The sequence below is a fragment of the Symphalangus syndactylus genome, chromosome 5, assembly GCF_028878055.3.
Source record: "Symphalangus syndactylus isolate Jambi chromosome 5, NHGRI_mSymSyn1-v2.1_pri, whole genome shotgun sequence".
Taxonomy (NCBI): domain Eukaryota; kingdom Metazoa; phylum Chordata; class Mammalia; order Primates; family Hylobatidae; genus Symphalangus; species Symphalangus syndactylus.
In genome coordinates, this window is record NC_072427.2 from 123,200,191 (window position 1) to 123,219,024 (window position 18,834).

At 38.2% G+C, this 18,834-nt stretch overlaps 1 protein-coding gene across 7 annotated transcripts in view; it reads left to right on the forward strand.

Moving 5' to 3' along the window:
• Positions 1 to 18,834, forward strand: part of FAM227B (family with sequence similarity 227 member B) — a 264,607-nt gene that overhangs the window by 50,107 nt on the left and 195,666 nt on the right. For all 7 annotated transcript variants that reach the window (XM_055279047.2, XM_055279050.2, XM_055279048.2 and 4 more), the window contains one exon: positions 3,121 to 3,222. In XM_055279047.2, coding sequence (XP_055135022.1) covers positions 3,121 to 3,222 — 102 coding nt within the window. The remainder of the gene's footprint in view (positions 1 to 3,120; positions 3,223 to 18,834) is intronic.

Below are 18,834 nucleotides of genomic sequence, written 5' to 3' on the forward strand. Positions count from 1 at the left end.
GACATTGGTTTGTACAATGATTTTTTGAATATGAAGCCAAATGTACAGGCAACAAAAGCAAAAAATAGACAAATGGAATTGCATCAAACTAAAAAGCTTCAGCAGAGCAAAGCAAACAGTCAATAGATTGAAGAGAGAACCTGTAGAATGGGAGAAAATATTTGAAAACCATACATCTGATTAAGGGTTAATGTCCAAAATATATAAGCAATTTAAACAATGTAATAGCAGGAAAACAACCTGATTTTAAAAGGAACGAAGTAAATTAGTACAGTCATTTTGGAAAATAGTGTGAAGTTTCCACAAAAAAACAAAGTAGAATCACCGTAAGATCCAGCAATCCCATTTCTGTTTATATCCAAAGGAGTTTAAACTGCTGTGTTGAAAAGATTTGCACTTTCATGTTCATTTTAGCATTAATCGCAATAACCAAGATATGAAAGCAACCTGAATGTCCATCAATGGATGAATGGATAAAGAAGGTTTGGTATATAAATATATATAATATATATTTAATATGTAATATTAAATATATTCATAATAATATAATAAATTATATAAATAAATTCATAATATGTAATATTAAATATATATTTAAATGTATTTATATATTCTATATTATATATTATATAAAAATATATATAGCCTTTAAAAAGAAGGATATCCTGTAATTTCCAGCAACCTAGATGGAACTGGATGTTTTACTAACTGAAATAAGCCAGTCACAGAAGGACAAATACTGTATGATCTCACTTACATGTGGAATCTAAAAAAGTCAATCTCATAGAAACAGCAGAAAGGTAGTTATCAGAGGCTGAGGGTGGGGAGGAATGGGGAAAGGTGAGATGATCAAAAGGTACAAAGTTTCACTTACACCAGAGAAATAAGTTTTAGTGATCTATTATACTGCATGGTGACCACAATAAATAATACATTTCAAATTTGATAAAATAATTTGATAAAATTTTTAAAATGGGCAAAGGCTCTAAACACTTCTCAAAGGAAGACAGACAAATAGCTATGTGAACAGTATTTGAAAAAAATGCTCAACATCACTAATCATTAGGGGAATACAAACCAAAACCACAATGGGATATCATCTCACACAACTGTTTGATGTGTGAGATTTTATCTCACATGGCTGTTATCAAAAAGATGAAAGATAACAAGTTTTGGTGAGGTCATGGAGAAAAGGAAATGCTTGTATACGACTGGAAATATGAATTACTACAGCTAATATGGAAAACAGTATGGATTTCTCAAAAACTAAAAATAGAACTACCACATGCTCCAGTAATCCCACTTCTGGATATACATCCAAAGGAATTGAAATCAATATGTCAAATAGATATATCTATGTCCACGTTCATTGCAGCACAATAGCTAAGACAGGAAATCAACCTAAGTGTCCATCATGGAAATCAACCTAATTGTCTGTCAACGAATGAATGGATAATGTGGTGTAAGTACACAATAGAATATTCTTGGGCCTTAAAAAAAGGAAATCCTAACACTTGTGACAACCTGAATGAACCTGGAGAACTTTTTGCTAAGTGGAATTAGCCAGGCTCATAAAGACAAACATCACATGATCTCACTTATAGGTGGAACCTAAAAAAGTTGAACTCACAGAAGTAGAAAGCAGAGCAGTAGTTACAGAGGCTGGGCTGAAGGCTGGCAATGGGCACATGTTCAAAGGGTAAAGAGGTTCAGTGAGACAGGAGGAATAACTTTTTGAGATCCATTGCACAACATAGTCACTACAGTTAACAGTACTATATTATAGACTTCAAAATTGCTAAGAAAGTAAATTTTAAATGTCTCACCTCAACAAATTATAAGTAACTGAGATAATGGATATATTAAGCAGCTTGATTTAATCATTTCACATTGTATACATATATCAAAATGATACATGATACCCTATAAATAAATACAATTATATTTATAAATTAAAAATAATAAAACATTAAAAATCAAAGAAGAAAGATCTGAAATCAACCACACCGTCTCACACATTAAGTAACTGGAAACAGAACAAATTAAATCCTAAGTTAACAGAAGGAAGGAAATAATAAATATTGCAGCAGAGATAAATGAAATAAAGAATTGAAAAACAGAAAAAAAAATAACAAAACTAGAAGTTCTGTCTCTGAGAAGAACAAAATGCACAAACCTTTAGCTAGAATGACTATTAAAAAATAGGGAAGACTATAATTACTAAAATTATAAAAAAGTGGGGACAATATTTTCAATTTTATGGAGGTTAAAAGGATTATAAAAGTGCTGTAAATGAATATATGCCAACAAATTGGAATAATGTAGTTGAAATAGACAAATTCTTAGAAACATACAATCTAACAAGATGGAATCACAAAGAAATAGAAAATCTAAATAGATTGTAACTATTAAGGAGATTAAATCAGTAATCAAAAACCTCCCATCAAAGAAAAGCCCTGTACTAGATGGCGTCACTGGGGAATTCTACCAACATTTAAAGAAGAATAAACACCAGTCCTTCTGAAACTCTTTCAAAAAGTTAAAGAGGAAACACTTTCCAACTCAACCTGTGAGTTAGAAGATATTACTCTGATACTAAAGCCCAAAAAGACACTACAATAAAAAGAAACTACCAATATCTTTTATGGGGAATTTTGACACAAAAATCCTCAACAAAATACTAGCAAATCAAAAGCAACAGCATGTTAAAAGGATTATACACCATAACCAATGAGATTTATTCCTGGAATGTAAGGATAATTAACTCATCAAATGTTTGCATGCTTTTTGTTGCCAGGTACTGTGCTAAGGCCTTGAAATACAAAGTTATAAAAATATGTTCCCTGTCCTTATTTAATTTTACTACACGCCTTTAAGATAAGTATATATTACCTACATTTGACAGATGAGCAACCTGGGACTTAATTAACTTGCCCAGGGTAATACAGCTAATGCGTAACAGCCAGTTTTAAAATTTGGGTCTGCATTATGTGAAAACCCATGCTGATTCTCTTGTACCAATTGATCTGCTCATGAGAATAAATAAAATTGCTGTCATCACGCAAACAAATTCCAGTTTTAAATTGTAATACTGACTTTAATTTTACACATTTTTTTAAGCCTGACAGAGAAAACCAAGATTGCTTATTCGATAGAATTTCAGAAAGTTATGTGACACTTTTCATGAGCATACCTCTAAGTCGAAAGGATGCATTTTTTCAGGTAAGCATTGAAATTAACAGTTATGCTAATTATTTTTAAAGTGAATGAAATAGAAAAAATAGTTATTTTATTTAAACCCATATAGGAATATATTTTGTTACTTTTGAAAGCAAAGTTGGTGTAGAATATTAGTAATATTTTTAAAGTTATGCTCTTATTAACCCCTCAAAATATTGTATTCCCTGGCATCAAGGTCTTACATAATCTCCTTAGTGACTACAGGTACTTTGTTTGCATATTAATAATTTTAAAACTACTGAGTCATTCTATGTATGTTCCTGTTTTTTTTCTGTTTACTTACAAAATTATTTATGACTTTTACTTTATAATGAATCTTGATCCATTTAAGCAGACTTTACAAGTTTATTTTATGCCCAAGGACTAAGCACCTGTTATAGTAAAGTACAATACATAAAATTATGAATCAAATGCTTGCCGTGCTTTTCTGTTACTGTACTAACTGATGGATAGAATTTATTCAAATAAGTAATGTCCCTGGGTAGTGTGAAATGGAGATGGTAAGAATCTCATTGGGTATTTTTAAGTTTAATATTTAGCATTTCAAAACACAAGCCATATTCAAATACTTTGTTGCATTAGTAATTTGTAAATCAGAAATCATAGTAAATACTTTGGAGTTTGTAAATGTTTTCATGAGAAAGCCATACCCAAAATAAAAATGTAAGTGTCTTTCATGATGAAAATATGAACAAGCCTAAATTCACAAATTTGCCAAATATTTATATTTAATCTTGACCTATCTTACTCACAAACACATTTGTAAAGTTTGATAGAAAGAAACTACCACTAGTAGACCGGGAATAAGGATACTTGGCTTCATGTCCAGAATATACTACTGATTACCTGGGTGATCTCAGCAAGCCACTCAGCCTCTCAGGTTGACAGCTGGGTTGTATATCAAATGAAGAGATTGATTAGATCTTGATTATTTTAAGACAGTGATTCTTAAATTGTTATCAAACAGTGATGTTCTGACAGGTTTTTTCTTATTTGCAGCAAAAAGTTAATGATTAGGCATGTTGCAATTAAATTGTCTAAAGATCACAAAAACAGCTGTTTCTGCTACCCATATTCTTTCAGTTAACCTATTCTTCTATGGCTTTTATTTTAACTATTTACTGAGAGTGCCTAATCCACCTACATGATTTTATGAAATCAAGCATGTTTTAGTACAGGGCCCTTAAGAAAAAGATAAGAGGCTTTTAAATATGGACAAAGAATAAAATGGTGGTAACATTGTGTATCCCCCATTCTTTAGTTTCTGTTTCTACTTTTATGATCCAAATGTTCTCACTTGTGATGGATGTGTCTTTTGATAAATCTTATACTTACAACCTCTCTCAAACCATGATTTGATTTTTTTCTGGGTTCTGATTTTCAGTAACTTTTTCTAAGAAGAAATTAGAAGTTGTTTAATTAAGTTGCAAAGCCTCATTTGAGAACAGACAAGATGTGCTTAATGATTAGACTCCTAGACTTGCACTAAGTCTTCCTTTAAAACTCCCTGTCCATGCATTTATATGCGAGAGCCACCTGCCTTCAGGATCTCATCTCTTATTGACCATAATTTCAATTATTTTTAACTAATTCAAATAAGTGAGGGTTTTATTACTATTAACTCATCTGATTTATATTTCCTAAGGAAGATAAATGTATTAATATTTAAGAAAGAAAAAAATTATCTTCCAGTCCACTATTTAGCACAAATTAATCTGAACTTAAATATATTTTGTATGGCTTTTACTTTCCTTTCTTCCAACGTCACACAATGATATTCTCTCACAAATTTTCCAAATAGTTTGACACTTAATCTCCTTCATCTCCTGAAGGCAGGATATTCATAGAAAATGTTTAGAAGTTCCCTTTATTCTCCTTATTCAACATTTTAATTTTAACCATTGGTATAATTTGTGTACCACAAATAGAATATGTGATCATTTCTGGTAGAAAAAAATGCTCATGGCTCATTTAATAAAATTAAATATGTCAATGTATTATAGAGTTTTTCCCTTTTCTCTTCACTTCCCAAGAAAAATCATGGAGATCTTAAAAGAACACCATCACTTACCAGCAAATTTGAGCACTAATAGATTAAGTGACTGTATTAGTCTCCTACTACTGTTGTAAAAATCATATATTTAGTGGCTTAAAGCAATAGAAATTAATTTTCTTAGCTATGGAGGCCAGAAGCCCCAAATGAGTCTCACAGGGCTAAAATCAAGGTGTCAGCAGGACCAATGTCTTTAGGAGGGCCCAGAGGAGAATCTATTCCTTGCCTCTTCTGTCTTCTGGAGGTTGCCAGTATTCTTTAGCTTATGGTTGTATCACTCCAATCTCTGCTTCTGTTTTTGAATTGCTTTCTCATTTTCTATAGTCAAATTTCCCTCAGCTGCCCTTTTACAAGGACACTTATGATGACATTTAGAGCCCATGGGATAATCTCCTTATTTTAAGTGGGGGTTAAGTTAAGATCTTTAATCTTAACCCCCACTGAAGATCTTTAACTATCACATTTGCAATATGCTTTTGCCTTGTAAGGTAACATTTACAGGTTCCAGGGATTAGAACATGTATATATTTTGCACCAATATTCAGTCTATCACAATGACTTGTAAGAGACCTTCTAATTCTAAAATTTTACAAAGTGATGGGCTTAATGTGTGATTATAAATACTTATCTGAATGCAGAGTATGCAAATAGTTGTATCGATTTGTCTTTAATATAAAAATATTGTGTTTTTCTATGTTGAGTCACTCCCTGAGAGGAATTTAATAGTTTAGGGATTTGAAAGCTAACAGGATACTGGTAGTCCCTTATATTTGTTTATTTCTGATTTTTTTTTTTTTTTTTTTTGAGATGGAGTCTCACTCTGTCACCCAGGCTGGAGTTCAGTGGCGCAATCACAGCTTACTGCAACCTCCGCCTCCCGGGTTCAAGCGATTCTTCTGCCTCAGCCTCCTGAGTAGCTGGGACTATAGGTGCCCATCAGCACCCCCGGCTAATTTTTGTATTTTTGGTAGAGACCATATTGGCCACACTGCTCTCGAACTCCTGACCTCGTGGTCTGCCCACCTCAGCCTCCCAAAGTACTGGGATTACAGGTGTGAACTACCGTGCCCGGCCTCTGATTATGGTTTTAATATTGAAATAATACTGATTGCACTATATAAACTCATGAAAACAACCTACAGTTACTTAAAAATATACTTTTTATTGCTATGGCTCATATGCATCATTTACAAAAATTGCAACATTTACTTTAGGTTCAGGGAGTGCACATGCACGTTCATTACATGGGTATAGTGTATGAAAGATCCTGTCATCCAGGTAGTAAGTATAGTATAGTGAGTTTTTCACTCCTCACCCCCAACACCTCCCTCTTCTATCTAGTAGTCCCCAATGTCTATTGTTCTCATCTTTATATCTATATGTATTCAATGTTTAGCTCCCACTTATAAGTGAGAACATGTGGTATTTGGTTTTCTGTTTCTGTGTTAATTAGCTTAGATTAATGGCCTCCAGCTGCAATCACGTTGCTGCAAAGGACATGATTTCGTTCCTTTTTATAGCTGTATAGTATTCCATGTTGTATATATACCACATTTTCTTCATCCAGTCCACCATTGATGGATAGTTAGGTTGATTCCATGTCTTTGCTAATGTGAACAGTGCTGTGATTAACATACAAGTGCATGTGTCTTTTTGATAGAACAACTTATTTTCCTTTGAGTAAACACTCGTTGTTATGGGATTCCTGGGTCTAATGATAGTTCTGCTTTTTAAGTTATTTGAGAAATCTCTTAACTGTTTTCCACAGTGGCTGAACTAATAAACATTTCCACCAACAGTGCATAAGCATTTCTTTTTCTCTGCAGCCTTGCCAGCATCCATTGTTTTTGAATCTTTAATAATGCCCACTCAGATTGATGTGAGATAGTATGTCATTGTGGTTTCGATGCATTTCTCTAATAGTTGGTGATGTTGAGCATTTTTTCATATGTTTGTTTGCTGCGTGTATGTCTTCTTTTGAGAATTGGCTGTTCTTTTCCTTTATCCACGTTTTAATGGGATTATTTCTTCTTTGTTGAAATGCTTAAATCTTAAGTTTATAGGTTTTGGATATTGGGCCTTTGTTGGATGAATAGTTTGTGAATATTTTCTCCTATTCTGTAGGTTGCCTGTTTATGCTGTTGATAATTTCCTATGTTGTGCAGAAGCTCTTTAGTTTAATTAGATCCTGCTTGTCAATTTCTATTTTTGTTGTAGTTGCTTTTGCAGACTTACTCGTAAATTCTCTGCCAAGGCCAATGTCCAGAAAGGTACTTCCTAGGTTTTCTTCTAGGATTTTTATAGAATTACATCTTATATTTGTCTTTAATCCATCTTGAGTCAATCTTTGTATATGGTGATAGGTAGAAGTCCAGTTTTGTTCTTCAGCATATGGCTAGCCAGTTACCCCAGCATCATTTATTGAATAGAGAGTCCTTTCCTGATTGCTTGTTTTGTCTACTTGTTGAAGATCAGATGTTTATAAGTGTGCAGCTTTATTTTTGGCTTCTCTGTCCTGTTCTGTTTGTCTGTGTGTCTGCTGTTGAACCAGTACCATGCTGTTTTGGTTACTGTAACCTTATAGTATAGTCAGAAGTCAGGTAATGTGATGTCTCTGAATTTGTTCTTTTTGCTTGGGATTACTTTGGCTATTTGGGCTCTTTTGTGTTTCCATATGAATTTTAGAATAGATTTTTCTACTTCTGTGAAAAATAGCATTGGTAGTTTGATAGGAACAGCATTAAATTTGTAGGTTGCTTTAGGCAGTATGGCCATTTTTAACAATGTTGATTCTTCCATTCCATGAGTATGGAATGTTTTTCCATTTGTTCATGTCATCTGTGATTTCTTTGAGCAGTGTTTTGTAGTTTTTCTTGTAGAGATCTTTCACCTCCCTGGTTAGCTGCATTCCTGGGTATTTTATTTTTGGCTTTTGTAAATATGATTGCATTCTTGATTTGGCTCTCAGCTTTAACATTATGGGTGTATAGAAATGCTACTGAGTTTTGTACATTGGTTTTGTATTCTGAAACTCTACTGGAGTTGTTTATCAGTCTTACAGACCTTTTGGCAGAGTCTTTAGACTGTTCTAGGTATAGAATTATATCATTAGTGAAGAGAGATAATTTGACTTCTTTTACTATTTGTATGCCTTTTATTTCTTTTTCTTGCCTGATTGCTCTGGCTAGGACTTCCAGTACTAGTTAAATAGGAATGGTGAGTGTGGGAATCCTTGCCTTTTTTGGTTCTTATGGGGAATGCTCCCAGCTTTTGCCCTTTTAGTATGATATTGGCTGTGGGTTTGTCATAGATGGCTCTTATTATTTTGAGGTATGTTCCTTCAGTGCCCACTTTTTTGAGGATTTTTATCATGAAGGGATGTTGAATTTATCTAATGCTTTTTCTGCATCTATTGAGATTATCATATTTTTTTAAAAAATTATATTTATGTGGTGAACCACATTTGTTGATTTGTGTACGTTGAACCAACCTTGCATCACAGGAATAAAGCTTATTTTATCATGGTGAATTCACATTTCGATGTACTGCTGGATTTTGTTTGCTAGAATTTTGTTGAGAATTTTTGCCTCTGTGTTCATCAGGGATATTGGCCTATAGTTTTTTTTTTCCTTTTGTCTTTTCCAGATTTTGGTATCAGAGTGATGTTGGTTTGGTAGAATGTGTGAGGAGAAGCCCTGCTAAGGTTCCTCAGTTTCTTTGAATAGTTTAACTAGGGTTGGTACCAGCTCTTCTTTGTTCAACTGGTAGATTTTACTATGAATCCATCTGGTACAGGGTTCTTTTTGGTACATAGGTTATTATTATTATTATTATTATTATATTATTATTATTATTGTTATTACTGATTCAACTTCAGAATTTGATATTGGTCTGTTCAGGGATTCAATTTCTTCCTGCTTCAGTCATGGGAAGTTTTATATTTCTAGGAATTTATTATTTATTCTAGATTTTCTAATTTGTGTGTGTGGTGTTGTTCATAATAGTCTCTGAGAATCTATTTTATTTTTGTGGGATTGGTTGTAATATCTCCTTTGTCATTTCTGATCGTGTTTATTTGGATCTTCTCTTTTTTTCTCTTTATTAATCTAGCTAGTGGTCTATTGATGTTGTTTATCCTCTCAAAGAATCAGCTTTTGGCTTGGATGATCCTTTTTATGGATTTCTGGGTCTCAACTTCATTAAGAACTACTCTGATTTTACTTACTTCTTGTCTTCTACTAGCTTTGGGGTTATATTGTTTTTATTTTTCTAGTTCCTTTAGGTGTAATATTATATTGTTAATTTGAGATACTTGTAACTTGTCTATGTAGGTGTTTAGTGCTATAAACTTTGCTCTTAACATTGCTTTGGCTGCATACCAGAAATTTGGATATGTTGTGTCTCTATTTTCATTTATTCCAAATATTTTGTTTATTTGTATCTAACTTAGTTGTTTACCCAAAAATTATTTAGGAGCAAGTTGTGTAATTTTCATGTAATTTTGTGGTTTTGAGAGATCTTCTTGATATTGATTTGTGTTGTTATTTCACTGTGGTATTATTTAACTGTTTTTGAATTTATTGAGACCTGCTTTATGGCTGAGCATGTGGTTGATCTTAGAGTATGTTCTATGTGAAGATGAGAATAATGCACATTTCTAGTTGATGGGTGGAGTGCTCTGTAGATATTTATTAGGTCCAACTGATCAAGTGTTGAATTTAAGTTCAGGACTTCTGTGTCAGTTTTCTGCCTTGATGATCTGTCTAATGCTGTCAGTGGGGCGTTGAAGTTTCCTACTAATATTGTGTGGCTAAGTCTTTTCATAGGTCCATAAGTACTTGTTTTATTAATCTGGGTGCTTCAATATTGGATGTGTATATATTTAGGAAAGTTAAGGCTTCTTGTTGAATTGAACCCTTTATCATTGTGTAGGGCCTTCTTTGTCCTTTTTTACTGTTATCAGTTAAATGTCTGTTTTATCTTATAAGAATAGCTACTGTTGCTCTTTTCTTGTTTTCCCTTTGCATGGTAGATCTTTCTCCAACCCTGAGGCTGTAGGTGTCATTATATGTGAGATGGGTCTCTTGAGGAAAGTAGATAGATGAGTCTTGTCTTTCAAGTCAACTTGCCACTCTTCCTTTTAAGTGGGGCATTAAGACCATATACATTCAAAGTAAGTATTGATATGTGAGATTTTGATTATATTGTGAAGTTCTTAGCTTATTGTTTTCTATATTCTACTATGTAGTTGCTTTATTGGGTATGTGGGTTATATACTTAAGTTTAATTTTGTGTTAGTAGGTGTCATTTTTTTGTTTCTACATTTAGAACTCCCTTAATGATCTCTTATAAGGCTGGTATAGTGGTAATAAATTACCTTATTGATTGCTTGTCTGAAAAATATTCTGTTTCTCTCTTACGAAGCTTAGTTTAGTGGGATATGAAAATTCTTGGTGGGAATTTATTTTCTTTGACAGTGCTGAAAATAGACCTCCAATCTATTCCGGTTTGAAAGGTTTCTGCTGATAAGTCTGCTGTAAGCCTGATGAGATTCCCTTCATACATAATCTGACCATTTTCTCTAGGTGGCTGTAAGATACTTTTATTAGCATTGACCTTAGACATTCTGGTGACTATATGCCTTCATGATATTCGTTTTGTATGGTATCTGGCAGGTGTTCTCTTGATTTTTTAAATCTGGATGTCTACCTCTCTAGCAAAATTAGGAAATTTTTCCTGAATTATTTTTTCAAATATGTTTTCCAGGTTGTGAACTTGTTCTCCTTCTCTTTCAGGAATACCAGTAATTCATAGATTTCGTTGCTTTACATAATCCCATTTTTTTGATACTTTGTTCATTTTTCTTAATTATTTTTTATTTATTTTTGTCTGACTGGGTTAGTTCAAAGTACTGATCTTCAAGCTCTGAAATTTTTCTTCTGCTTAGTCTAGACTATTGATAAAACTTTCAGTGGTATTTTGAAATTTCTTCAGTGAGTTTTTTATTTCCAGTGCTCTAATTGATTTATTTTCATGATGTTTAGCACTTCCTTCATTTCCTGGATTCCTTTAGATGTTTCTTTGTGTTGATTTTTAATCTTTTCTTGAATCTCATTGAGCTTCCTTGCAATCCATGCTTTAAATTCATACTTGTCAGTTCTGAGTTTCTTTTTTGGTCAGGAGCCATTGCGGAGGAACTAGAGTGATCTTTTGGTGGTGTTGCAACATTCATATATTTTTGGTGTCAGAATTTTTTTTTTTTTGAGACAGTCTTGGAGTCTCGCTCTGTTGCCCAGGCTGGAGTGCAGTGGCACAATCTCAGCTCACTGCAGCCTCCACCTTTCAGGTTCAAGTGATTCTCCTGCCTCAGCCTCCTGAGTATCTGGGATTACAGGCACGTGCCACCACGCCCTGCTAATTTTTGTATTTTTAGTAGAGACGGGGTTTCACCGTGTTGGTCAGGCTAGTCTTGAACTCCTGACCTCGTGATCTGCCCGCCTCAGCCTCCCAAAGTACTGGGATTACAGGCGTGAGCCATCTCACCCAGCCTATAGTGTCAGAATTCTTATGCTAGTTCCTGTTCATCTGGAGAGGAGTGGGTGGGTCTTTTGGTATTGCCTCTATTGCCTTATGGTGTTTTGGCTTTGCTTCTATTGCCTTATGCACTTCTGTGGGCTGGTTTTATATTGAGCTGTGCAGTTTGACCTACAAGTTGGTCAGTGGTGCTTTCAGGTGAGAGCCAGTTGCAACATAAGCAGGTAGGTATGTACCTGATCTTTGTTTATTGAGGTGCTCTCTGTTGTTTCAAGTGAAGGACTCAACATTGGAGTACCTGGTACTGTAAGTTTCCTGTTCTGTGGGGTTGGAGAGACACAGCTGCATCAAGCTGGAGCCCCTTGCTTTCCCACAAATACCCAAATGGCAAGCACAGGCACCTGCCCTGATGAGGGTTAATGGGAGGAGTTCCTTATGAAGTGCACTAAAGACTTTGCAGGGAGTTGAGATGTTTGCACCAGCTTCCTGTCCTATATAGGCAGGAACTTGATCTGTTTTCCTATTACACAGTTGTTCCAGGGCTCATGACTCCTAGTTTAGATTCATATTCTAGTCTATCTCCGGACTACAATGAGGTTGAGAGCCACAATAAATGCCTGTTTTATGACTGTCTGTGAGAGTGGTTTCAGGGCATAATTTAATCTCTGAACCTGTTACAGACAGTTTTATGGCTCACCTCTTTGCCAGTGTGACAGTACTGCTGCTGCTTGTAAATGGTAGGTGGGCAGGGGGGTCTCCATCTTTGGGACCACATGAGTGAGTTTTGGTTCTGGTGGTGGTGGCTGGTTAGGTCAGCCTGACTTCAGGCCCTGGGGAAGTGGTCCAGTGCCTGTAGAGTTGGAACAGGGTAAGGGTAGGGTACGTAGGTAATTTCCAGGCTCCTAGATGGCTTGCAGAGCAATGGGCATGAGTCCTGAAAGGGCTGTGCCCGAATCAGGCTAACCCAGAGTTCAAGTGCTGGTTATGATGAAGAGTGGCAGGTTGGTCCCTAGGTCACTGGCCAAACTCTTAGGTGGTGGCAGGTAAAATGCTTACATGGTGGAAACCAGGGGCAGGCGGAACACTTAGGTAGGGGGAACCAAAAGGAATATCACAAACTTGTGGGAGTTGGGTTTTCAGAATGGCTGTGGACTGCAGATGAAATGTTCAAGTAGGGTAAGGGTGGCTATGCAGTGGGCCTTTCACTGAGGAGGGGAAGATCCCTCAGCTGGAGCAATGGAGACTGGCAGCTGTGGGGCACATGGCACACTTGCACTTCACTCTTACCCAAGCAGTGCTAGACTTCACTGTCAGAACAATGCAAAGGTGCCAAGCCTTGTTTGTTACCTTTTGGAGTTTTGTCCCAGAGAAATGCAGATCTGTGACTGACAACAGGTGTTTAGGTGGATCCAGGGCTGCTGCACTGGGAGCCCAGGTTGGCAAGCCCTGCCTTGCAAGGAGCAGTGTGGGTAGGGTTCACACAGTCTTCAGTCTGGGTGCTTCCTGGAGAAATGCAGAGCTGTGACCACCCACAGTATTCAGGCAAAGTTGGTGCTGCCGCATTAGGAGCCCAAGTCAGCAAGCCCTGCCAGGTGAGGAGCAGTGGGGATAGGAGGTCACATAGTCTGCAGCCTGGGTGCTTCCTGGAGAAACTCAGAGCCATGACCACCCAGGTTCAGGTAGGGGTGGGGCCACTGTGCTGGAAACCCATGCAGACAAGCCTTGCGTAATGAGGAGCAGTGGGGCAGTCTGGCTGCTTCTTAGCACCATGGCTGCAGCCTCTGTTGGGGCTACAGCAGATGGCACTGGACTACTCAGGGATTCAAGGCCTATAGGGCTCCATGTGGGCTTGAATGGTTCTTCTGCAAAGACTCTAGGTGGCTCTGTATCTCAATCTGGAGGCTCCTGGGGGTCAGGAATATCTCTCATGTCCGGTATTGCAAAGGTCTGTCACAGAAGTGTAGATCCCCTCAGGACTCTCACTCACTCACCTTTCCCTGCATTAGGGAACGTCCTCTACTCTACATCAGTTCTGGGTGGGCAGCTGCCTGTCTTCACTCCTCTTTGTTCCCTGTTGGTCCTGTTGCTTCCTTGGTGAATCTTCATGGGATCTCCTTGATAATCCACTTGAGGAACTAGTATTTACTCACCACTTTGTTTCATCTCCATGAGAGCAGTGTATACTAGCTGCTTCCCGTCTGTCATCTTAAACTCCTCTGTACATGACTTTCTAAAAGAGGATAGCAACAGCAAAGTTAAGTGAAATGAACAATTATGAAGCCTTAATTGTTCATTTGATTCTCTATCTGAATTAAGTTTTTTTCCAAAACATTGTCAGATTGACTGGATTTTCAACTCCTACTTGTTTATGTCCCTCAATTAAAGGTACAAAGAAGTAATAAAATGGCCAAAACCAAGTTATAAGAAGAAAAAAAGACATGTATATTTCATGAAATAAGTAATAATTTCTAAGGTGGCTGACTAGATGCAGCCAGGAGGAATATCTGCTACCAAGGGACTGGGACACTGGGAAGACTGATGCACTCTAAGCATATCATCAGAGGGAAGGCACTGAGAGTGGATGGAGGGAGAATACACATGCTGGGATAGAGGGGGAGAAATATGGGAACTCTGCATGGGGCTACCATGCACGAGGACTTCTTCCTGGCCCCAGTGACTCCTGAGGAAGAGGTGAGATGAGCAGGCAAGGGGCAACTCACTCTCACAGGGACCTCTGGAATCCTGGCATCAAAGGACCCATGACCCCTATAAACACTTGAGCTAGCAGGGAGAGCTGGTTGGAGATATGTTGGGGCAGGACTGTAGCCTGTGCAGAGGCCAGAGGGATTAGTGCAGGAATGTCTGTGATGGAGCACAACCAGGAATGCCCATACCTGAAGGCTTGCCATGCTACCCTAGGAGACTTTCGTTTTAGGGGAACTGTCAGACCTGAACAGAGCAGGGTATCCTTGCCTGGGAGATGGGCCAGTCTGACCTGAGTGCCCCCCTGTCTGTCAGCCTCTCCTTGGGTCCAGCCTGTCCATGGTTGCTTGCAGTATGGCATTGGATGCCCAAATGGGCTGCCTCCCGGGAGCCTACATTAAAGCTCTTGCAGTGGCAAACAGTGCCTGGCCATCAAGAGTTCCAGCAGAATGGCCCCTGTCTGATGAAGTGCTTTTGCTGGCAGCACACATCAGAGTGTTGTGGCCTGTGGCCCAAGAACACTTTAGCCCACCAGCACAGCAGATTTCTAACCTCAAGGGGCCTGGGAACAAAGCTGGGGCAGGATGCCAGCTCTCCAGAGTTACAGCACCCTGCCCAGGAGTGCTGAGCTGAGCTGTATAGCCTTCTAATTTCTTTCAGAAACAAAGTCAGTAATCTGAACCCACCTTATACCACAATTAAACCCCTGACAAAATCAAGTAAGATAAAAGAAAAAAAATCCAAAGAAAGCAACTTTAAAGATTGAAGAAACATCAGCTCACAAAGATGAGAAGGAACAAGTGCAAGAACTCTGGGAACTCAAAAAGATAGACTGCTTACCTCCCAACAACTTTACTAGTTCCCCAACAATGGTTCTTAATCAGGATGAAATGGTTCCTGGGTCACTTGTCAAGACTCGATGAGCTGGTCAAATCTGCATCAATAATAACCTAATTCTAGATACAGAATTTAGAATACAGATTAAAAAGAATTCATTGAAACCCAATCCAAGAATTCTAAGGAATACAATAAAATGATACAGGCGGTAAAAGACAAAATGGCCATTTTTAAAAAGAAGCAGCACTGACACAGCTGAAAAACTCACTTCAAGAATTTCAGAATACAGTTGCAAGTATTAACGCAGAATAGATCAAGCTGAGGAAAGACTCTTCACAGCTCAAAGACTGATTCTCCAAAATCAACCAGTCAGACAAATACAAAGAAAAAACAATGAACAAGAATGAACAAAACCTTCGAGAAATATGGGATTATGTAAAGAGACCAAATCTATGACTCATTGACGTCCCTGAAAGAGGGAGAGAAAGCAAGCAGCATGGAAAACATTTCAGAATATTGTTTATGAAAAATTACCCAACCTCACTAGAGAGGCCAACATTCAAATTCAAGAACTGTGAAGAACTGCAAAATACTATACAAGAAGACCATCTCCAAGTCACATAGTCATCAGATTCTCCAAGGTTGACATGAAAGAAAAACATTAATGACAGCTAGAGAGAAGAGGCAGTCACCTACAAAGGAAACCTCACCAATTTACCAGCAGACCTTCCAGCAAAAGCCCTACGACCCAGAAGAGATTGGCAGCCTGTATTCAACATTCTTAAAAGAATTTCCGAACAAGAATTAATATCCAGCCAAACTAAACTTCATAATTGAAAGAGAAATAGTTTTTTTCAGATAAGCAAATGTTAAGGGAATTCACTACCAACAAATCTGCTTTATAAAAGGTCCTGAAGAGAGTGCTAAATATGGAAAGGAAAGGTTTTTACTGGCCACTAAACCAACGACATTATAAAACAATCACATAAAGAAGTCTGCATAATAACCAGCTAAAAACACAATGACTGGATTAAATCTGCATATATCAATAATAACCTTGAATGTAAATGGGCTAAATGCCTCCATTGAAAGGGACAGAGTGGCAAGTTGAATAAAGAAGACCCAACTGCATGCTGTCTTCAAGAGACCAATCTCACATACAGTGATACCCATAGGCTCAAAGTAAAGGGATGGAGAAAAATCCACCTAGCAAACAGAAAAGAAGCAGAAGTTGCTATTCTAGTTTAAGATAAAACAGGCAGAGGCAGAGCACAATGGCAGAATAGAAACCTCACTGATTGTCCCTCGACAAGGACACCAAGTTAACAACTATCTACACAGAAAAAAACACCTTCATAAAAAACAAAAATCAGGCAAGTACTTATAGTGCCTAGTTTTACCTTCATGTCACTGAAAGAGGCACTGAAGAGATAGGAAAAGCAGTCTGGAATCACCAACACCACCCCTACCCAACCCCCAGCAGTGGCAGTGTAGTGCAGAGAGCATTTCTGGGTGCTGGGGAAAGAACACAACATTGTGAGGCAGTTAACTCAGTGCTGTCCTGTTAGAGCAGAAAGAAAACCAAGCCAAACTCAGCTGATACTGGCCCACGGAGGGAGCATTTAAACCAGCCCTAGACAGAGGGGAATTGTGGATCCCAGTGGTCAGAACTTGAGAACCTGCAAACGTTGCCACAGAGGGCTACACATTCTGTGTCTCCAAGTAAATCTGAAAGTCTAGGCCATAGGGACTGCGACTCTTAAGCAAGACCTATTACTGAACGAGGTCCAGAGACAATGGACTAGAGTGTGCACACAATATAGTGACACATCAGTAGGGGCAGCCAAGGGAGTACTGGCATCACCTCTCTCATAATCCCAGGCTGCACAGCTCACAGCTCCAAAAAAGACCCCTTCCTTCTGCTAGAGGAAAGGAGAGGGAAGAGTGGGGAGGACTTTGACTTGCATCTTGGATACCAGCTCAGCCGCAGCAGGATAGGGCATCAGACAGAGATGTGAGGCCCTTATTCCAGGCCCTAGTTTCCAGATGACATTTCTAGACACACCCTGGGCAAAAATGGAGCACACTGTCTTGAAGGAAAGGGCCCAATCCTGGCAGCATTATCACCTGCTAACTGAAGAGCCCTTGAGCCCTGAATAACTAGCAGCAATACCCAAGTACTACATTGAGGGCCCTGGGTGATACTCTGAGACTTGCTGGCTTTAGGTACCAGCATGGCCACAGGTGGGGAGAGCACCAGGTGGGCTCTTGGGGTCCCCAGTTCCAGGACTTGACTCTTGGGCAGCATTTCTGGACCTGCCCTGGGCCAGAGAGAAGCCGACTTCCTTGAAGGTTGTGTCCCAGGCCAGGCAGCACTCAACAAGAGCTGATTTAAGAGCCTGTGGCCCTTAAGGGAACATTGGCTGATAGTCTGGCAATATTCCTCATAGCATCGTGTGGCAGTGGCTACATGGTGAGATGACTCTGCCTTTGGAAAGGGGAGGGAAGAGTAGGAAGGACTGCATCTTGTGGTTTGAGTGCCAGCTCTAAGGTTTTTTCCTTTAGTCTCTGGCTCCCAGGCAGCACACCTGGACCTACCAGGGGCCTGGGGAACCTCGCCACCCTGAAGGGAAGGACACAGGCCTGGCTGGCTTTGCCACTTGCTGATTGTAGAGCCCCAGGGCCTTGAGCAAACATACACAGTAGTTAGGGAGTGATTGCTGCAGGCCTTCAGTGAGACCCAGCATTGTTCTGGCTTCAGGTCTTACCCAAAGCAGTCATAATGGTGATAGCCACAGGAGTGCTTTTGTCAGTCGACCTACATTTTTAGGTGTCAGAACAGAAAGAGAGATTCTGTATGTTTGGGATAAAGTAAGGGAGGAGAACAAAAGTCTCTGCCTGGTAATTCAGAGAATTACCTCCACAAGTCTGCAAGAACCACAGTGTTACTGGGCTTGGGGTGTCCCTTATATCACAACACCCAAGCTCTTCCAAGTATCTGGAAAGCCTTCCCAAGTAGGACAGCTACAAATAAGCACAGACAGTGAATATTACAACAAATACCTAACTCTTTAATGCCCAGACACCAAAGAACATCACCTGGCATCAACACATCCCGGAAAAGACTTCAGCAATTAACTAAATAAGGCACCAGGGACCAGTTTTGGAGAAACAGAGATATGTGACCTTTGAGACGAAATTTAAAAATAGCTGTGTTGAGGAAACTCAAATAAATTCAGGATAACACAGAGAAGGAATCTGAATTATATCAGATAAATTTAACAAAGAGATAGAAATAAAAAGAAGCAGAAATTCTGGAGCTGAAAATGCAATTGGCACACTGCAGAATGCATCAGAGTCCTTAAATAGCAGAATGGATCAAGCAGCAGAAAGAATTAGTGAGCTTGAAGATAGGCTATTTGAAAACACACAAGGAAATCAAAAGAAAAAAGAATAAAAGACAATGA